Source organism: Polychytrium aggregatum, assembly GCF_025602895.1.
Source record: "Polychytrium aggregatum strain JEL109 chromosome Unknown BJ171scaffold_38, whole genome shotgun sequence".
NCBI lineage: Eukaryota > Fungi > Chytridiomycota > Chytridiomycetes > Polychytriales > Polychytrium > Polychytrium aggregatum.
Genome location: NW_026516240.1, coordinates 105806 through 123412, shown reverse-complemented (window position 1 = coordinate 123412; position 17607 = coordinate 105806). Strand labels below are relative to the sequence as shown.

General features: G+C 59.0%; 4 protein-coding genes across 4 annotated transcripts; 3 read left to right on the top strand and 1 right to left on the bottom strand.

Annotated features, from left to right (window-relative positions):
* Positions 1 to 619: 619 nt before the first annotated feature.
* BJ171DRAFT_630238 (uncharacterized protein) lies at positions 620 to 2150 on the top strand (the record flags this gene model as incomplete). Its single annotated transcript, XM_053115614.1, has 4 exons — positions 620 to 641; positions 741 to 997; positions 1133 to 1619; positions 1835 to 2150. The coding sequence occupies 4 exons, from the start codon at positions 620 to 622 to the stop codon at positions 2086 to 2088; spliced, it is 1020 nt and encodes a 339-aa protein (XP_052963671.1). The 3' UTR covers positions 2089 to 2150.
* Positions 2151 to 2489: 339 nt separating this feature from the next.
* Positions 2490 to 3742, bottom strand: BJ171DRAFT_559252 (nucleoside phosphatase GDA1/CD39; the record flags this gene model as incomplete). The annotated part of the gene is made up of 2 exons (XM_053113200.1): positions 2490 to 3292; positions 3376 to 3742. The coding sequence occupies 2 exons, from the start codon at positions 3740 to 3742 to the stop codon at positions 2490 to 2492; spliced, it is 1170 nt and encodes a 389-aa protein (XP_052963670.1).
* Positions 3743 to 4498: 756 nt separating this feature from the next.
* On the top strand, positions 4499 to 14235 carry BJ171DRAFT_445237 (uncharacterized protein). Its single transcript, XM_053108162.1, has 18 exons — positions 4499 to 5015; positions 5153 to 5287; positions 5426 to 5617; positions 5828 to 6121; positions 6241 to 6339; positions 6491 to 8518; positions 8649 to 8741; positions 8956 to 9115; positions 9278 to 9743; positions 9847 to 10272; positions 10398 to 11286; positions 11545 to 11798; positions 11978 to 12102; positions 12204 to 12537; positions 12681 to 12990; positions 13116 to 13419; positions 13505 to 13622; positions 13791 to 14235. The coding sequence occupies exons 1-18, from the start codon at positions 4845 to 4847 to the stop codon at positions 14074 to 14076; spliced, it is 6684 nt and encodes a 2227-aa protein (XP_052963669.1). The 5' UTR covers positions 4499 to 4844; the 3' UTR covers positions 14077 to 14235.
* Positions 14236 to 15167: 932 nt separating this feature from the next.
* Positions 15168 to 17356, top strand: BJ171DRAFT_517468 (uncharacterized protein). Its single transcript, XM_053112144.1, has 2 exons — positions 15168 to 16418; positions 16574 to 17356. The coding sequence occupies exons 1-2, from the start codon at positions 15461 to 15463 to the stop codon at positions 17119 to 17121; spliced, it is 1506 nt and encodes a 501-aa protein (XP_052963668.1). The 5' UTR covers positions 15168 to 15460; the 3' UTR covers positions 17122 to 17356.
* The last annotated feature ends 251 nt before the right edge of the window (positions 17357 to 17607 follow it).

Genomic DNA, 17607 nt, shown 5'->3' with positions numbered 1-17607 from the left:
ACCAATCGCTTGGCGGCCATGCAAACAGGCGAGAATCGGTTCCGCTCGATATGCCACCCAGGCTCATATCGCCGCCGAGCGACCTTTATGTTGCAGGATCCATGGACTTATGTCTGACCGGGTGCATCATCGGATTCAAGCGACAGAAACAATGACTGTGGATGGTCGGCCTTAGCAGCTGCACTGACCCCTCGCCCCAACCACATATTGCAGCAGCCTGGGTACTTATGCCTTCCTCAGCTGACCACCTGATGTCGTAGCACTTCTTGCCGGGATCCGCAGTGACAACAGCATGCTCAGGCGACTCGCTCGCCTTTAAGCCCCACGATCGTCCTGCAATGTCGGCTCTGCAAGACCCTCCAGCCCCTCGGTTCCACGCAAGCATCCCGCTCAACACCTGCAAGTCATATCGACACATCTCTTCGCGCCCAAAGCTACCATGAGACTGACAATAGGCAAGGAGTCCTGTTGCACTCGGACACAGCAAGCACCTGGGCGGTGCTTGTGGCATGGGTACTTATCCTTTGTCTGCTCCCGGCAGCTTGCGCAGCGCTTCTGGCAGTCAGTTCTGGCCTCGTCACTGCCCTTCCAGCAGTTGTTTCGGAGCAAGGTGGGATGCATGTCCTTCCCGCAAAAGTCAAGTCAGCAACATCACGGAGACCCATTTCCCACGGACTCAGTATCGCATTACCTCGGCACTAACGCCCTCTGGCTGATGCACTCATCTCACCATTCGATAGATGGGAACCGCATTCTCCGTCGAGTGCGGCCCAGAGACTCGAGCACGCCGCCGCCGCTGATCGACATCTCGGTGAGCCAGGTCCAGGCGCTTGATTCCGCAGCCGAGTATTATCACTACCAATATCAGCTGCTGAAGGACACGATCGAAAAACTGGGTCTCAAGGACGCCGTGTACGCATATATGCAAAAGAACGACCTGACGATGCAGGACCTGAACGATCCCGCTGTCTTTCAGCGCGTTGTCGATGCCTTGGAGGTAAGCATCAGCGATGAGTGCTGGAGGAATAATGTTGGAGGGCAAGTGTTCGTAGCGGAGGGCTGGGAGGCGTCGCCTTGACCTGGTGCTGGCGATTGTCTCTAATGCAGTTCGCCTGGATCGTTTCGTTGGCAGAGTGTGGCTTACAGCTCGGTTCTGGTCGGTACAGCTGCCGTGGAGCTGACCCTTCCGTCCAGCTACGACCTGCGAAAGCAGGGTCGGGTCGGACAAATCAAGAACCAAGGCCAGTGTGCCAGCTGCGTTGGATTCTCCAGTTCGTCCGTCATCGAAAGCACCATGATGACGCTCGGTCAAACGCTGACGGCATCACCCTCAGACATATTTTTCTGTCTCGGGACTGGTGCTGCCCACTGCGCAACTGGATGGAATGTCGGCGATGCCGCAAGCAAGATACAGTCGTATGGATTCGTCGAGGACTCGTGCTTCCCGTATCCAAGCACTGCCCTGGCTTCAGGCCAGGATGCCACTTGCGTGCACTCTAGCTGCTCCCGACACATGGATCTGCAAATGACGCTGTTGACGGGTAACCAAGGTGTTGCCATGCAACGAGTCAAGCGCAACATGATGACTAACGGGGCCGTGCTGACCTGGATCGTGATCTGTATGTTGAACCATGAGCGCTGTGCAATATGGCGGGTTTGCGGTGCATGTGCCGGTTGACTCATGGTGATGGGGCGGAGGCAACCGCTGTTTGATGTTGGATGGCAAAAGATGGAGCGGCAGCGGTTCCATGCCAGCTTGATGCCGTTCTCTGGCCGGTCCAGGTGCTGCAGGACTGCATCGAGGGTCGAGCATTGATCCATTTGCTCTCCCCAGACGCTAGCTTCGATACGATGACGTCTTGTCGAAACCAAGAGGACGCAAGCGGAAACCCAATCTCGGCGTGGAAGTTGCAGTCCACCGACACCACACCCCTGGGCGGGCACGCCATCGCCTGCGTGGGATGGAACGACAGCCTGCAGGCCTGGCTCTGTCAGAACTCTTGGGGAAGTAGCTGGGGCAACAATGGATTCTTCTGGATTGGATATGGCCAGGCTGGCGTCATGGGCGAGGCCTATGGATTCTTCTGAACTTGCCCCAAATAGAGCCAGCGGGGCAGTCCGAGTCGCCGCCAGCGGTCACTCAACTCTGGCATTCTGAATACATGCCGTCGCAAGATTCATGGTCAGCATTTGTGTGTGGATGGCTGCAGCAAGAGAGGGCGTGCGTAGACGATGCACGACATGATAGTCATCGATGCAGTCGATGGCAATATGCACGGACATACGCCATGACAATATTCCCAGACACACTCAAGGGTCGTGATTCTGGAAATCTTGAGAGTGGTGTCCTTGGATTGGCCAAACAGGGAGTGTATTCAGGATCCGGCACAGAGCAGCCCTCACGAATAGGGCTCTTGCTTCCACTACTGAGCACGTACAGTCACGGCGAGCCTCCGAATCCATCCTGACGAAATGCTTCCTCCAGTGCTCTAGTCACGGCACACGCCAGAGCTACTCTTGGTCATGGTGTCGAGCATATGGATGGTGGCGCCGAGACACCAGCCTGTCTCGACGCCATCGATTTTCTTGGCAATCTTGATGTCGCGCTCGGCAGGCAGGTCGTAGCCCAGCGTCAGGAGACTGTGAATAAAGACCATGTCGAGACACCAGCGAGGCTCCTTGCGCACTTCGTCGACGTCGGTGGAGCCGCTGCAGACCTTCTCGGCTTCGGACGAGAACTGCTTGATCTTGAAGTCAGCGGGCATGCTGAGAGGCTCAGCGCGGTCGTAAAAGTATGAGAAGGCGTAGATGTCGTTTTGGGCAAAGCTCGACGTCAGCAGGGGTTGGTAGACGCCGTCAAAGGAGCAGGAGTCGTACGTGCATGTGGACTTTGAAAAGATGGACTCGGAGACAAATTGGCTGCACTGGCTGAAGGAGTGCGAGCCGCTACCGCGAACAACCACGTCGCCGCTGTCGACCTTGACCTTCTCCTCGTGGCCCGATGGCAGACAAGGGTTCTCGGGGTTGGTCGAGTGGAGCGATGCCTTGATGATCTTCTTGCGGCCCTCCATGAGTCCGTATCCGAGGTACGAGTGTTGGTAGAGGGTGTAGTTGTGCGATCCAAAGGGCAGGACGTACTTGTGCTCGCCGTCGGGCATGCTTACACCGGTGGAGGGCTCGAAGACGATCTGGGTCGAGCCACCGCCGAGATCCATGATGGCAGCAGTGGGCTGCTTTTTGGCCTGGCCAATGCGGCGCAGGAGGTAGTTGACGGTGATCCAAGCAAACACACCTGTAGTATCACGAATGGGCGGGGAGTGTTAGATGCCGATGTGCTTGCGGACGCTTGTCAAGCTCTCGCATGCCGAGACCCACCTTCGTCGGCACCGTCCATGACCGCGACGCCGTTGGTGGGCATCAGCTTGAATGGGTACTTTGTGAGCAGCCTATCTTCAATCTTTTTGAGGATGCGGTCCGACTTCTCCTGGCCGAGAAGCCGCAGGCCAGCAGTGGCCTTGACGGCGACGGGCGTGCAGCGCTGGAGCTCGGGTGGAACAATCTTGAGCGCTTTGTCGAGCAGACTGTCGAGCGACTGGGCGGCAGCATCGGCATCGCTGTCGTACGAAGAAAGCCCGGGCTTGATCTGGATAAAGTCTTCATTCTCGAGGCTGGGCAGGCGACCGCTGCAGTAGTTGAATCGATAGACATGAATTCGGGACCCGGTCGACCCGGCGTCGATCATGAGGGCATATTGAACAGCAGGGCGATCCTTGGGACGGTTGCGACAAGAGCTTGACAGAGAATCTGGTCAAGGTGTGCAGCACCAAGCAACGATGAGCGGAATGCCGGCAGGGCCGCGATGCACAGGCAAACGAGGCAGCGTGGCCGCGGAAGGGGGGCTTGGCGAGCGACAGCAGCCAGCGCGGGATGCCACACAATGCGACGCAATGCGACGCAATGCGATGGACACGACGTGCTGAAAGCCAGGCACCGGAAGCGAGAGACATTGCAGACGGTGTCGAGATGATGGTCACTGCAGTTTCTGTAGACTGCACAGTCGTTGTCGTCGTCGCAGAAGAAGCGACAGGACAACACCACAGCAAACAAAAATGGCGAGCGCAGGGATAGGATTACCGATGACAGGCTTGTCCCAGAGCAGAATCAGAAGCAGACATGCGACGATAAGACCAAAGAAGATCTTGCGCGGAGTCAGCCCGTGCTGGCGCAGGACGCTGTGGAAGGGCTTGGCCTTGGCGGGGTGGTGCGGGGCCATGGCGGATGAGCAGCGACAGACGCGCAGGGTTGATGGCGAGGACGCAGGACAGCGAGCCAAAGCGGCGCGACCAAAGAGGCAATGCCGGTGGCTGGACTGGCTCGACCCACTGGCTCGATCCGCCGGCTGGACTCGCACACACACACCGTGCGCAGCCGTGTCCTGGCGGCCCAGTCCATCCGCCCTTGCCAAGGGTCCGCCCTGGTGTCTGCCCCTCTGCCCATCATCCATCCACACTGCTCACCCGCACCGCCATCGCCTTTGCCATCGCCTTCGCCATCGCCTTCGCCTTCGCCGTCGCCCGAAGCCGCCCTGTCCTTCGTCTCGTCGCCGGCGCTGCTCTGGAGACACCCGATCTATCGTCCGCTGGTCCTCTTCGGCTTTCCATCAGGCTCATCTCGCCACCAGCCCGTCGCTCCGTACATCCAAGCCATTGAGGCACCCGCCCCAACAGCATCGAGCCCTCTCCCCCCTGTCCCTCCTCTGATCTGTGCGGCACCCGGCCACTGCTGACATCTCACCGGTGCCCACGCTCCTCACTGCCAATCTCTCTCTCGATCAGCCACATCCCATGGATCGGTCCAGGACTCGCCTGGTGCGGCTGCCGTGGCTCGCCGTGCTGCTGCTCGGTCTGCTCGGTCTGTCGCTTGTGCATGCCGCTCCGCAAGACAGCAACTTGGTGACCAAGATCACCCGTTTTGAGAACGCTCCAAAGAAGCTCTTCTATTTCAAGGATTCCTCTGTAAGCTCCTCCCGGCGCCGACCTTCCCGCATGGCCGGCCGAGTCGCTCCGGTCATGCGATGTGGCTCCGCAGCCCGATTCAGAAGGTCAAGCGCACACTCCCGGATTCCACTGACCCCTGCCTCGCTCGCTCGCAGGTCATACTATACCTTGAGGCATACACTGGAAGGGTCTGGCGGTCTGCCAACGAAGGCAAGGATTGGTCCAAAGTGACCGATATTCCGGACTCGTCTGCCTACGATTTGATCCAACATCCCTTTGAGGATAGCACGGTATGTCACGATCCGTACCAGGCACGCCGGCGGCCTGAGTCCAAGCAGCGTCGAGGCGTGGCTAGCAGGGGTGCATACACTTGAGCATCTCCACACTATCTGTGCATCTCACTGATTCGGCCCACCCACCTGCGACAGGCCGTTGTCATCACTCTGGACAAGAAGCACTACATAACCGTCGACAAGGGTCTCAACTGGGACTCCTTCACGACACCGCAGCCCCCTTCGTCGCTTGCCCCTGGGTCCTTGATCCGCTTCCACGCCAAGCGGGCCGGCTACATGATCTACTTTGGCGAGGAGTGCGATAGCTCGTTGCAGTGCAACCAAGTGGTAAGCCATCCAAGCCGGGTCATCCTCGAGGCCGTTCTTGAGCACTCTGCCATCGCTGCGGTTCATATCCTCTCCCCGCTCGATTGTCTGGGGCTTCCGTTGCCCCAATTTCTCGATGGCTCGACCACTTGCATCGGGTCTATTCCCCTGGCTTGCAGGGTACGTCCGTGGAACGCTGACTTTAGCGCACGCCGACTCTCCTTCCAACAGGCTTACTACACGGAAAACTTTTTCCGCACCACTCCGTCCAAGCTCCTGAGCTATGTCTCGGACTGCACCTGGGCCCTGGGCTCGGCTGCTTTCGACAATGCCCCGACCGACACGATCTTCTGCACCGAGTTCCCCGACTCTGCAAAGAAGGGCAGCCAGTCGTCCAAGAACATCATCGACTTGCGTCTCGTTCGCTCCTCGACTTTCTTTGCTGGGGACAAGAAGGACGTGATCTCCATCAACGGTGGCGCGGTTTCGCTTGGTCTGATTGAAAAGTACCTCGTTGTGGTCTCGGTAGGACATCCGCCGGCTGCTTCGGCCTCCGCTCTCACCTCCATCAGAGGCGATGGCATGTACATCTGCTTCGCTGCTGCTGTATACTCAATATCATGCACTCGCTGACCATTTTCTAGATGAAGCCCAACAACGAAGGCCATGAGCTCTATGTCAGCACCGATGGCCAAGACTTTGAGCGTGCCAAATTTCCGACTGCGATCAGCACCAACCAGATGGTGAGTGACCGCTTTGATTGCTTGATTGCTTGATTGCTTGATTGCTTTGGCTGGAGATGCAACACTGGCACAGTTTGGACGGAGCCATACCGAAAAGCACCTTTGGCCTCGACTCTCATGCGATTCGACTCCCGCGGTCTTGGTCCCACAGGCATACACCATCCTCGAATCGTCAAAGCACTCGCTTATGGTCGACATCCTGCGCGGCAAGCCCAACGGCCAGGCTCAGTCGTTCGGAACGCTGCTGTACTCCAACTCCAACGGCTCGTATTTCGTGTCGTCCCTCGAACACACCAACCGCAACAAAGCCGGCCTCGTTGACTTTGAGCGTATCCAGACCCCCGTCTACTCTGGCATCTTGTTTGCGAACGTCGTCGACAACTGGGAGGAAATGCAGTCCGGTGACCGGTCCGAGGACGACAAGCGTCTGGTTTCCAAAATCTCCTTCCACGAGGGTTCCAAATGGACATCGCTCAAGCCCCCCGCGAAGAATGCCGACGGCCGCAGCTGGGACTGCAGCCCAACCACCGATACCTCCTGCAAGCTCCATCTGCACTCGATCACCCGTCCACACAACATCGGTCGCGTCTTCAGCACTATGTCTGCTCCAGGAATCATCATCGGTGTCGGCTCTGTCGGCAAGTATCTCCAGCCATACCGCAAATGCGACACGTTCCTTTCCGCCGACGGCGGCCTGACCTGGACTGCGATCTACAAGGGCCCGCACAAGTACGAATCCGGAGACATGGGCTCGCTCATCGTGCTTGTTCCCGATCAGGACTCTGTCGACTATGTTTTGTATTCCTGGAACCGCGGAAAGGACTGGACCAAGCACACGCTCCAGCTTGACGGCGGCAAGAGTTGGCAGCCCTGGCTGACCATGATCGACCCCGAGTCGACCTCGACCAAGATGATTATCCTCGTCACCGACGCATCCGACCTCAACAGCCTGTACGTCGTCCACCTCGACTTTGAAAAGACCCTCTCGCGCAAGTGCGACATTGATCCTCAAAACCCCGGTGCCAGCCGCGACGTGGAGGAGTGGATGCCCCAGAAGGAGGCCTATGGAGGCAGCTGCGTCATGGGCCAGGAGACTGGCTACTACCGTCGCAAGGCCGACGCGGACTGCTACATTGGACAAAAGTTCCACAAGCTCCAGCTGGATGTCAAGAAGTGCCCCTGCACCGACGACGACTTTGAGTGCGACTACAACTTTGCGCCTGACCCGCAGACCAGCAGCTCCCTCAAGTGCATCCAGGCGGGGCCGATTCACGACCAGCCGCTGGACTGCAAAGTGGGCAAGCAGTACAAAGGCAAGTCGGGCTACCGCAAGATCCCAGGGAACGTCTGTGAAGGTGGCGTCAACCGAGCCGAGCCTGTCCTCAAGGACTGCCAGAAGCTCGACGATGGCAAGAATGGTGGTAACGGCGGCAACGGCAAGGTCGAGCTGCCCGAGGGCAACCAGCCAAAGATCACCCGCACAACCTTGAGCGACGACATCGACCGCTTCTACTACTTCCCCAACTCGAGCCACGTCATGCTGAGGACCGAGAACAATGGCGAGATCTGGAAGTCGGACGACGAGGGCCTCAATTGGCGGTTGTCCACGGCGCTGGCCAAGCAGGGCGGCGTGCTCCTCGCCGGCATCCACGAGAGCGTCCCGACCCGCGCCTACTTTTTCGTATCGAGCGGACAAGCCACCTGGTACACAGACGACCGCCTCGGCGACTCGGAGTCGTCCCTGAAGAAGCTTGACACGCCGGCCCCATACAACACCCTCGGCGTCGAGATCCTGGACTACCACCCGGACCACCCGGACTATCTCGTCTTTGTCAGCGGCGGTCAGGGCTGCCCCGACGCACGCTCGTGCTTCACAACGGCGCACATCACCAAAGACCACGGCAAGAGCTGGACGACGGTCGATACGTGGGTCCAGAAGTGTGTGTGGGCCCGCGACTTTGGCTTTGCCACCAAGAACATCCCGGACGATGCCGTCTACTGCATGGGCTTCAAGTACAAGGGCGGAGACACGCCCCAGGATGCCTATGGCGGACACGGCACCAAGGAAAACCCGATGCAGCTCGTGATGATCCAGAACGGCGGCAAGAGCAAGCGCGTGCTCCTGGAGAAGGGCGTCGCCAACTTTTATGTGGTCAAGGGCGTTTTGGTGGTCGCAGTGGTGAGTGGCCAGGTCTGCTCAAACTGCTTTTGGCTGGAGATGCGATCCAGCAGTTGCATCTCAAAAATGCATCGCATGCTGTGACTGCGGCTGTGTTTCTGACGGTCTGTCTCATGGCGCTCTCGTGCAGGAGAACGGAAACGACCTGCAGCTCAAGGCTTCGACCGATGGCGTGACCTTTGTCGATGCTCAGTTCCCACCCAACATCCACATCGAGAAGGCGGTGAGTCTGCGTGGCTAGACAGCGTTGATCCGTGGTGGATGTGGCCGACATGGCTCAGCGAGTGCATCGGTCTCAGGCGCCACGCACATCCAGTTGTCCGGCTGACTATTGAGTGGCGGCAGAGCGGCCACGGATCTTGACGGGGCCTCCCAGAGGATCGTGGTGGCTCACTTGCGACTAATTTGTGCTATGTGATGTTGATGCCGCTTCACAGTCCTATACCATTTTGGAATCGACTTCCAACGGCCTGTTCATCGACGTGGCCCAGTCCCTCAAGTTTGGCCAGGAGTACGGTGCACTGTTCGGCTCAAACGAAAACGGAACCTTTTACACCCGCAGCCTGGCCAACACCAACCGCAACATGTTTGGACAGGGTAAGAGGCGGCGATTGATTTGATTCTTGCGCGCCGATGCGAGCTCTGCGCGTCGATGTGAGGCCTGCGAGATCTGAACACCGCCCACTCTCAGACTCACCCATTCTCACCCATTCCGCTCGTCCGATGGTGGGCAATGGCTATAACTCTTGCTACCTCCAGTTGATGTGGAAAAGATGCATGGCATCGAAGGCATTGTTGTCGCCAACCAGATCGCCAATGTCGATCAGCTGACTCTTGGTGCCAAGAAGCAAATCAAGACCATGATCACTTACGATGACGGCGCCACCTGGAAGGTCATCATCCCTCCCAAGACCGATTCACAAGGGAGCGAGTTCTGCAGCGGCAAGAGCCTCGAGAGCTGCCACCTCAACCTCTACGCTGCCGCGCAGTTCGACCGCACCGAAATCGTCACTCGCCACAGTGCCAAGGGTGCTCCCGGAACAATGGTCGCCGTTGGAAGCGTTGGCGGAACGCTGGCCAAGTACACCGAGTCGGATATGTTCATGACCCGCGATGGCGGTCAGACTTGGTCCGAAATCCGCAAGGAGGCGCACCTGTGGGCCTTGGGCGACCATGGCAGCATCATTGTGCTTGTGAATGACGAAGAGCCCGTCAATGTCATTTCGTGAGTAGCGATTGGCGGCAGTGTTTTTTTCGGTACTGTGAGCACCACCAGGCCGGCCGCGGATCTGCAGAGACTAACCCCCGAGACGACTCTGCCACCACAGCTACTCCTGGGACTTTGGCGTGCACTGGGCGGAGCACCGGTTCTCGGACAAGAACATCAAGGTCACGGGCATCTCCAGCGTCCCCGACGGCACCGGCCGCAGGTTCATCATCACGGGCATGTACCCGAGATCGTCGTGGGAAGAGATCTTTGAGGACCCTGTACTGGTCCTCATCGGAATCGACATGACGCCGCTCTTTGAACGTCAGTGCGTCTTTGACAAGAACGCCAAGGGCGACTCGGCCGATTTTGAGAAATGGTCGCTGCATGACCCCAACCAGGCCACCGACGGCTCGCGCTGCTTCCTTGGCCAAAAGATCGAATACTGGCGCCGCAAGGAAGAGGCTGTGTGCTATATCGGACACGAGTTTGAGTCGCTGGAACAGAACCTTCAGGTTTGCGAGTGCTCCGAGTCGGACTACGAATGGTGAGCGTCAGCCTCTCCACCACCTACCCGGCGGTGCCCTCTATTCCCTCTGATCGATGCTGCAGCCCTGTACGCCGACCGCACGCATGTGTCCCTGACGCCGCTGTTGCTCTCGACCACCGCAGCGATGTTGATTTTTGGCGAGATGCCACGGGCAAGTGCGTGTTGTACGGCAAGGACCCGCAGCAGCCGGCCAAGTGTCCCAAGGGCAAGACATACAAGGGCCGTTCTGGCTACCGCAAGCTCTCTGCGTCGCGATGCAAGGGCGGCCTCGACAAGACTCATACGATCGAGCGCGAGTGCGACGACTTTGTCGCTGGCACTGGCGAGATCGTGATGAATACCCGGCTGTTCGAGCACTCTCTGCAAGAGTACATGTACTACAACGGCACCTCGACCATCGTGATTCTCGACGTGGCCGGCAATCTGTGGCAGAGCCACGACAACGGCATCGAATGGAAGGAGATGCTGACCTCGCAGAGCTTCCCAGTCCAGCAAATCTACCAGGACCCGTTCCGTCCCAAACGCGCATATTTCCTGGCTCGCAAGGGCGCCGTGGTGTACTACTCTGACGACCAGGGCAAGACGCTCCACCATTTCCAGGTTCCCAATGTCACGCCCATTGCCGGGCTCTATGATGCCGTGCCTTTGATCACGCACCCGGAGGAGCCTGACTGGCTCCTGTTCACGGCCGGCATCGACTGCGGCGACACAAGCACAAACACCAACTGCCACACCGAGACCTTCTACAGCAAGGACCACGGACAGCATTGGTACAAGATCGACTCATATACCCGAAGCTGCCTCTGGGGCCGGGGCGCCGAGTTCAACGGGCCCAACAAGGACACGGTGTTTTGTACGGCCTATCGAGACAAGAAGGGGAGCCAGATTCTATTTGGACCACGCATGCCGATCGATTTGTCGGTCACCAACGATCTGGGCCGGACCTGGACACGGCTGTTTGAGCGCGGCTTCCGCCTGGTCATCAACGAGGAGTATATGATCGCAGCTGTGGTAGGTGGTGCAGTATCGCGCGCCTGGCCGCTGATGGCTGATGGCTGATGGCTGATGGCTGATGGCTGATGGCTGATGGCTGATGGCTGATGGCTGATGGCTGATGGCTGATGGCTGATGGCTGATGGCTGATGGCTGATGGCTGATGGCTGAGTGTCGAGCGTTTCGCCTGCACATCCCCATCGACTTCGACGTCGATTGAACTGACGTGTTCATGCATTTCCGCTGTGATGGTTTGTTTGATGCGTTGCCACTCAGCAACATCCCGAGAAGAGCGAGATCGAACTGCAAGTCACCCGCGACGGCGTCAACTGGTCGCCGGCGGTTTTCCCAAGCGACTTTGTCGTCCCCGAGCACGGCTACACGGTCCTGGACAGCCACACCGGATTCCTGAATGTCGATGTCTTTGTCAACACCCTGCGCGGCAAGGAGTTTGGTGCTCTCTTCCGATCCAACGCAAACGGCACCATTTTTACCCGTGCGCGCGATCACACGAACCGCAACACCGATGGGTACGTGGCATGGTTGAGGGAAGGGACGAGGGTTGACACAGGAAAACGTAATGAAATGGGGGGGGGGACTGAATCTGCAATCCACGCCGGCGGCCATTGGGTGATTCAATGCGGATCGGAATCTTTGCTTCGTCCCGATGCTGATGCTATTGCCGATACTTCTCCGTCGATTTAAACAGATATGTCGACTATGAGAAGATGCAAGGCGTCGAGGGCATCGCCCTTCTCAACGAAGTGCAGAATGCCAACCAGGTGCTCAACGGAGCGACCAAATCGATCCGCACCGTAATCACCTATGACGAGGGTAAGCCCACGATGAGCGATAGTGCAGGTGTAGATCGCAGCCCATCTCGGACGACAGGCGCCGCTATGGGTCGGTGTTGACCTGTGTTTGTTTCCTTCCAGGTGAAACCTGGCTGACGCTCAAACCCCCGAGCCACGACTCGCAAGGCGCCCGCTACTCTTGCGAAGGATCCGAGTGCTACCTGAATCTGCACTCGTTCACGGAACGGCGCGACAAAAACGATATGTTCTCGTCGTCGTCAGCGATCGGACTGATCATGGGCGTCGGTAATGTCGGCTCGTCCCTGACGGAATACAACCACGGCGACGTGTTCCTGTCGAACGACGCGGGACAGACCTGGACGGAAATCACGAAGGACGCACACCTCTACGAGTTTGGAGACCACGGCTCGATTATGCTGCTTGTGAACGACGAGCAGTCGACAGACTATATTAAGTAAGCAAATTGGAGAGAGAGAGTTGTGTTGCCTTTGCAGCATTGTGCCCTGAGGTTGAGCGCCGCCTTGATTATGCCATGCACTTGGACGCTGGCTGGCTCTCGATGGGGGTTTGCACTGATCAATCTGCCGCGGTTGATAGGTACTCGACCAACTCGGGCCAGAGCTTCTCGGACTACAAGATCACCACGGGCGAACTGAGCGGCGTCAAGTTCCGAGTGACGCATCTGGTGACCGAGCCGCACGGAATGCAGTCGCACTTTATCCTGTTTGGACGTGTATCGGGCGGCGACCGAGGCCAGAGCTTCCACGGCATGGCCGCTGTCCATCTCGACTTTTCCAAGATCTGGACGCGCAAGTGCGAGCTCAACGAGAAGAACCCCGAGGCCAGCGACTACGAGCTGTGGAGTCTGCCCAAGCTCAACGGCGGCAAGTGTGCCTTTGGCAAAGAGGTAGGAACGACGAGATTGCGATCGAAGCTCGCAGCTGTGGGGAGAGCTGGCGGCGGGTTGCCCTCACTTGCCTGCTTATGCGTTAACCTGACTGCCTGCTTACTTGCTTTCTTGCTTGCATACAGGTCAAGTACTATCGCCGCAAGCGCGACCGCGACTGCCAGATTGGCGAAAACTACAGGGTGCCCCAGTCGGTCACCAGCTGCGAGTGCACGCGCGAGGACTTTGAGTGCGACAACCTTTACTACCTCGACCCGAGCGGCAACGGCAAGTGCATCCCGACCCCCAACCAGCGGCGCCTGCAGTCGGTCTGCCGCGACGGCAAGATGCGCATTACCAAGGGCTACATCAAGCTGAAGAACAGCGGCTGCTCGGGCGGCGTCGAGTCTGAGTATGAAGCTGAATACCGGACTTGCTCCACCACAAGTGGTAAGTCGCGAAGCAAGGGCGCCAAGGGGTGGGGAGACTGCATCGGTGTGCCCATACTAAACTGCGTCTCATCCCCGCGTTACAGGCTCCTCGACCGTCCTTACCGTGCTCTGGTACGGCCTCCTTTCGGCAGGATTCGCTGGAGGCGTGACATTCTGCTTTGTCCAGTACAAGCGCAAGTACGGCAACACCGGCCGCATCAGGTACGAGCACAGGTGATGATGTGCACAGGATGGAGGATGTGTGCGGGATGGAGGATCTGTACAGGATGGAGGATGTGTGCAGGATGGAGATGCAGAGCGGAGCTGTGCTCGATGTGTCTGGCGGCGGTCTGACCTTAGATTGGCCCGGATCTGGATCTGTTCTTGCAGGCTCCCCGACGACGAAACCGGCATGGGCGAAAGCACCGGTCGCTATGCCGACGACATGTTGGAGCGTGCCACCGCGTATTTTGCTGCTGCCTGGGGATACATCCGCGAAGCCAGCGAGCTGGTTGGCGAGAGGCTGCGCGGAGTGCTCGGCCCTTCGTGGGGTCGGCTGGTCGCCCGTCTCGGCGGCCGGCGGCCGTCCGCAGGCCAGGGATACTCTGCGGTGCAGGGCGATGAGTTCCTAGTGTTTGAAAACGACACAAGCCTGGAAGAGCTCGAGGACTACTGAGCCAACTCGCCGTGGCAGAGATGACGGTGCATTTCAGCTGGCCCTCCGGGCGAGAACGACACACTTTCTGATGATAGTCTCGTCAATACAAGAGCATCATGCAGTCCATCGAATGCACTCGCATCGAATGCACTCGCATCGAATGCACTCGCATCGAATGCACTCGCATCGAATGCACTCGCATCGAATGCACTTGCATCGAATGCACTTGCATCGAATGCAGTCCGTCCAGGCCGCCCTTCGCCCGCTGGAGCAAGTGCCTCCCGCCATCGCCGGGCACGATGGCGAAACGGGCCGTGGGCACAGGGAAAGCACGCCCGGCATGGCGACGCAGCAGCAGCCGACAAGGTGCCCGTTTTCCGCACCAGCAAAGGCCGGCAGGATGCAACAGCGGCGAGGATCGATACGCTGTGCGGACTGTGTATCGCTGTGGCCTGAATTGCCCGTGGTCTGAATCGATGTGGATTGCTCGGGAGGACACACCGCCCACCAAGACCCCGCGACACCCAAACAAGACACCCGCGGCGCTGAGCACCAACAACGGGCATGGCGACAGCGCGCAAAGCCACCCGCGGCGCACGAGCATGCAATGCCGTATCTTCTGTGGGGATTGGGCCGCGGCTGCACACGTTCCGGGCTTGTCCTCGGCGGCTTGTCTGCGCGGGCTTGTCCTCGGCAAAGCGTTTACATCTTTTGCTCGCCTTTCAACCCCTCCCCAAAGATGCCGTCGTTCTGAAGGCGCTCTGATAAGACTCCCGTGTCTGCGAAAGTAAAAAAAGTTTTTTTCTTGCCGGCGCCGGATCGGCGCCAGATCGGCGCCAGATCGGCGCTATCGACATCGCCATGTCCCTTGCCCGCCGTGTGCCCAAGCTGCTTTCTCAGCGACGGCCCCGCCTTGGCAGTTCTGCAACTTGGTCTTCTTTTATAACTCTCCACCGCAGAGCCATCGCAGTCCCGTTGCAGTCCCATTGCAGTCCCATCGCAGTCCCACCGCAGGAACACACTGCCCTCCCCCACCGCCGTTGCGCCTCTTCCCGCCATTTGCGCTTGGCCCCGTTGCCCTTTGGGTTGCGCAACTCCCCCACCACCAGCACCACCACTCAACCACCACTCAACCACTCAACCACCACCCAACCACCAAATATAAGTCGTCGTGCTGGCCCTCTCTCCCTCCGTCGGCTTGCCTGCTCCTGCCTATCCCACCACCCCAGACCTCGACCCCCCACAGTCCATCTTCCAGAGCTGCGCTCTCTGCCATCTCGCTGCTCTTGCTCTTCGTCGACACTCCTTCCCCAGATCACTCCCCCTGCGACTACTCTTTTGGCCCGAGTCCCCTGGGTCCGCTCCCGATCTGTCCGCCTGTGCCGCCCGGCCTCCCGCCACCATGCACCCCAAGCTCGGCTCACCCGTCGATACCGCTGCGAGCAAGTCCTTTTGGCTCCCTGCCGCATCCGGCTCGCTCCCACGGCTCCCCAGCACCACCAACCACAAGCCCACTCTCTCCAAGCGGCGATCTCTCGATGGCCACCCGGCCAAGCGCAGGAGCTGGATCGGCTTCCTGATTCCACGGCTGCCAAAGACCAAGACCCTCTCCCGCTCCAGCAGGCTCAGCCTCATCATTCCAAAGTCCGACCAGTTGGCGCCAACCTCTCCCATCGCATCGCCTGTGGGATCGCCTGTGGGATCACCGACATCGGTCTCGACTGCGACGATCTCCTCGATCACCTCCGCCTCCACCTCCACCATCTCTCCAACTGCCTCCCTGCCCTCGTCCATGTCGCGGCCTTCCTCGACCTTGCCCAGCGCCACCACTTGCATCCCGGACACCCCGGCCCCGCCCGTGCTGTCTGATCGGCCTGTGTCGGCACAGACCCAAGGGTCGGCAGCCTCGATCCAGCGTGCCGAGCCGACTGTAGAATTCAAGTCGTCTCGCCCAAAGATATCGTACCGCCATCCGCAGGAGCTGCTGGACCTTATCGGTCAACCAAAGTCCACCCGCCGGCACAATCAGGTTCTGGTCTCACGGGATTCTTGCGGATCGTGCTCGTCGTGCAGCGCATGCTCATCAAACAGCGCGACGCTGTGCTCCTCGCCACCGTACGGTCATCCCGAGGAATCTGCCCGGGACATCATTGACATGTACGCACGCATCGATCCACAAGCCGACGGCGAGGTCGAACCAACCTCTGCGCTCGAGTCTGCGGGCTCGGCTGGCTCTGCTGGTCAGGGGCTGCCGAGCGGCTCTGGCCCGGTGCTGCCCCTCAGAACCATCCATGCCTCGAGCAGCCTTCGAAGTCTCAAGACCTTCCAGCCCAAGCCGCTGGCGCTGGCATTTGAAGATGGTAAGTCGCTTGCAGACCTAGTACGCTCCTGTACATCCCTCGCCCCCCCCCTGGCCACGGAAGTACGATGTGGTGCGTGCTTCCAGAAATGGTGCTCATTCCGATCCATCTAACAGACCGCCAATGTCTCTCGTCGCCCTCCGACTTGTCCACAGCGCGCGAGCAGCCCTCGATATCGTATTTCCCCGGACATCACGCCAAGGCTTCCTCGGTCGACTTTCGCCGCTCGTATACCCAAGCTCCTGTTGCCCAGCCCCCTCGAGCCCAGAGTGCCCTGGATCTCTACGAATCGCTCGACACCGAGCCGCAAACCCCAACCCCGTCCACCCCAACGGCGTCCCCTGCCCTCGAGCCAAAGCTGCCTAATGCGCTCTCGCAGCTCTTCCGCTACCCGTCCGCCATCCAGTTCAAGGCGTGCAACTGGCGCAGGCGAGCCTCGAGCCTCTTCCGTGACGTTGACAGCGAGCCCCAGAGCCCGGTGACCCTGCGCTCGCCCTCCGCCCAGTCCGACAGCACTCTGTGCAACTCGCTGCAGCCACAGCCCTCGGCCCCCAGCCCAGTCTTGCCCCCAAGCTTCCCCGATGCACCCGAAGGCATGCGGATATCGAGCACGATCGAGTGCATGCCCAACGGTGTCTGGCGCATCACACAGTACGACCATGTACTCAAGTCGAACGCCGTGTTTTACTACCAAGCTGCCTGAGGATGCAGCATGGATACCCCCATGACATTGTCTTCCTGGCGCACACTTCCAGGCGGCCCTCGAGATATCCCCAGACACAGCTCGAGCGATGGCCCCGCATTCAACCCTATAACCCCCCCCTCTATCTCGCTTGCTCTTTTGTTTTGCATATTGTTCTTCCACATCGCATCGCGTTCATCGCGCACACTTCCCACGTTTCCAACACAACCATATGTACATGCTTGTCATCCCAATACACACTGATCACTGCCGACACTGCCGGTTTTAAAAGTTGTGGAGACACTCGGGATTGTGCTCCTCCTTGAGCCGCTCTCAGCAGCAGCGACGTTCCATCCAATCATCTCGCGCAAGTGAGCACATCTATCGCGACGTGGCCATCGGCGCTCACGGGCTACTTTTGATCAGGCTCGTGGTCATGGGCTACATGCACTGCTTTATTCAAAAAATATTGGGCAGAATCTGGGCAATGATGGGAGAGTCAGCGCA